At 40.6% G+C, this 1,115-nt stretch overlaps 1 protein-coding gene across 1 annotated transcript in view; it reads left to right on the top strand.

Moving 5' to 3' along the window:
- Positions 1-1,115, top strand: part of ADAM28 (ADAM metallopeptidase domain 28) — a 116,974-nt gene that overhangs the window by 58,090 nt on the left and 57,769 nt on the right. Inside the window, exon 10 of the mRNA XM_007938785.1 lies at positions 788-918. Coding sequence (XP_007936976.1) covers positions 788-918 — 131 coding nt within the window. The remainder of the gene's footprint in view (positions 1-787; positions 919-1,115) is intronic.

Here is a 1,115-nt window from a genome sequence, read left to right as displayed (position 1 = left end):
ACAAAAATATTGCTCCATATCCTACTTTGGGTAGTAGTGACTGGGAACTTACTAGCTTGCACACAGACATCCAGATGCAATGAGAGGTCTCTCCTCATCCAGGAAAAAGAAAACCAAAGACACATGGAAACAATTAGTCAAAGGGACTAGTACACCATGTGATCCTCAGTCTATATGAGTATGAGACCACAAGAACTAGATGGTGCCTGGCTAGCACTGTCAGCCATTCAGAGTGAGATCTATGTAGGAGATCCTAGATAGAGTGGGAGAACAATGTGGAACAAAATTCAAAATCATAAAAAATAGGGGGACCAGCTTTGGTGGTCTGATAGAGCCTGGTGGAACCCCTGAGACTATGTCCCCTGACTGCCCTTCAAGTCTGGAGTTGAACCCACTCCTGTGGCTTCCAGCAAAACTAAAGACAGGCATATGAGCTGAACATTTACATTAGGTATATACACTCTTTGGAGAGATAAATCATGGGAGAATAGAAGGGCTGTGTATGCACAGGGAGATAGCTTGGGGTGGGGGGGCAGGAATGCATGGAAGGAAAGGACACAGGGAAGAGGTAACTATGAGGAGGAAGTGGGAGGGGAACAGTTGCATTGTGGGAAATTGCAGTCAATGTCATGAGACAAAATGTATGTGAGTTGCTGTATGGAAAATGAATTTGCTCTGTAAAATTTCACCCAAATCACTATAAAAGTTAAAAAAAAAAGACATTTATGTCCTGAATGATAATTCAGTTTGCAAAACAGATAATCTGCTTTCCTATTTTCATCCTTAGGATCACAGTGACAACCTGCTTAGAGTTGCAGGGACAATGGCCCATGAAATGGGCCATAACTTTGGAATGTTTCACGACTCCTATATTTGCAAGTGCCCTTCTACAATTTGTGTAATGGACAAAGCACTAAGGTGAGGCTTTCTAAAAACATACTATTTATCCCTGCATTTAGTTCCATCTGGCCTATATTACTCTTTATGTCATTTTTAGCAACATGTTTATATTTTCCAATTTTTGAATCCACACACCTTTGTTTCAAAAAATGTTTAGCATTTATCAATTTTTCAATGAATTCAGAGTAAGTGTTGGTAGGGAGAGGGTTCTGGGA

This window comes from Orycteropus afer, unplaced genomic scaffold (assembly GCF_000298275.1).
Source record: "Orycteropus afer afer isolate SDZICR_OR568_19922 unplaced genomic scaffold, OryAfe1.0 scaffold00053, whole genome shotgun sequence".
NCBI lineage: Eukaryota > Metazoa > Chordata > Mammalia > Tubulidentata > Orycteropodidae > Orycteropus > Orycteropus afer.
Note: the sequence above shows the minus strand (reverse complement) of the source record. Positions and strands in the feature narration are given on the sequence as shown.